The sequence below is a fragment of the Drosophila subobscura genome, chromosome A (genome assembly GCF_008121235.1).
Source record: "Drosophila subobscura isolate 14011-0131.10 chromosome A, UCBerk_Dsub_1.0, whole genome shotgun sequence".
NCBI lineage: Eukaryota > Metazoa > Arthropoda > Insecta > Diptera > Drosophilidae > Drosophila > Drosophila subobscura.
Genome location: NC_048530.1, coordinates 7,126,523 through 7,128,097, shown reverse-complemented (window position 1 = coordinate 7,128,097; position 1,575 = coordinate 7,126,523). Strand labels below are relative to the sequence as shown.

General features: G+C 51.9%; 1 protein-coding gene across 1 annotated transcript; it reads left to right on the top strand.

Moving 5' to 3' along the window:
- LOC117894551 lies at nucleotides 1-803 on the top strand. The gene is made up of 2 exons (XM_034801677.1): nucleotides 1-7; nucleotides 70-803. Exons 1-2 carry the CDS (start codon nucleotides 1-3, stop codon nucleotides 801-803), a joined length of 741 nt encoding a protein of 246 aa, XP_034657568.1.
- Nucleotides 804-1,575: the final 772 nt, after the last annotated feature.

The following is a 1,575-nucleotide window of genomic DNA, read 5'->3' as shown; positions in this document are numbered from 1 at the left end:
ATGCCAGGTAAGACAGCGCTGCTCTGCGGTAAAAAAGGCCACCTCTAGCTCCTCTTGTCTGCCCTTCAGGAACCCATGGACATCCCAAGAATCCTAAGCAGCTGCTGAAATGGATCAACGTCATGCTGCACAGCGACTACCGCTCCATGTCGGAGCTGAGTAGCGGTGCCGCCTGGTGCCGGCTCCTGCACTGCATTCACCCAAACACCTTCAATGTGGAGGCCGTGCGGGATGCGGGTCCGCCGGCCATGCTGCAGCGGAATTATGACATCTTGCAGCGGGCTCTCGGTCGCCTGGGCATTCCGCTGGAGCTGCGTGTCCAGCCATTGCTGAACGGCAACACCCAGGTCACCATCGAGCTGATCCACTTCTTTATGGATCTTTATGTGCAGCGGAAGTTGCAGCGGCCACAGCCACAGCCAGAGAGTGGGCCACTGGGGAAGCTTCTGCAATGGCTGCAAAGTTTAGTTGTGGGCAGGTCCGCGGAAGATGATCCGGAAGCTTATCTGCTGCTGTTTGAGAAAATGCACGAATGGAAACCGCTGAGAAGGTCCCAGCCCACACAAACAGTTTCCTGTGAGATGTCGCCACGCTTGAGCGGTGGACAGGAGCTGAAGCTGCAGCTGGAGCTTGATCAACGTCGCAAGGATCACGATGAGATCCGTCCCCTGATCGGGGCCTGCCATCAAATGTTGCTGTTCCAGAACGAGATGGGGGAACGCTGGCAGGAGTGCAGACGCGCCCGTTTGGCCCAGCAGCAGCAGCAGCAGCAGCAGCGGCGAAGGAAGGAAAGAGGCCACTGAAACTGTGTGAACTGTCTGCCCCGTGGCCTGTGGCCGCCTTTTTGCTTTGTGCCACTTAATACACTTCCATTTAATGGACGGCGCACATCTTAATAGGGTTTCCGCGGCAATGGCCATCTTCTATCTTGTTCTGTCTGTTGCTGGTCACACTTTGGCTCTCCTTTGCCCCAGCTAGCTCCCCCTGCAGCATGCCTCAAACTTTGTTTGCTTGTAATTACTTTGACCTTGTGCGGGGGCACTCGCTGGTCTTGCACCATGGAATTGGCACGAAGTTTTGTGCGCCGTTTCTACGCGTTCATTTGTTAATCATCGCAAAAATGTTAGCCATAAAAAAAAAGATATAAATAAAATAATTCATGATTCCATGCAAAGACTTTTTATGATTTTCATGATCTTCAAAATGGAGCAGGGATAAAGGCTTCAAGAAAACAGAGTTCCAGCCGTGGATCCCTATTGATTAGGATCGTCTCTCGCTTCTGTGGAAATGTCTCCATTCATTTTTGTTAAGCAAAAACCCACTTTGTCCCATGGTAGCCCTCTGGTAATTTAGTTTCTCCTCTTTCCCTCTCCTATGCCAATCCGCGCTGTATCATTTCTCTTTCGCTCTCGCTCTCGCTCTGCCTGTCTGTTTTTCTTTCCCTTCCTTTGCTTTGCTTTCGTTTCGTTTCCTTTATTTTTTCTGTTGTCCTTTCTGTCCGAATTGCCATTACAATTTCATTCCAGTTCGGTGTTCAGGCCACCTCCGGTGACCCCACGGCTCGGCTGCCGCCTT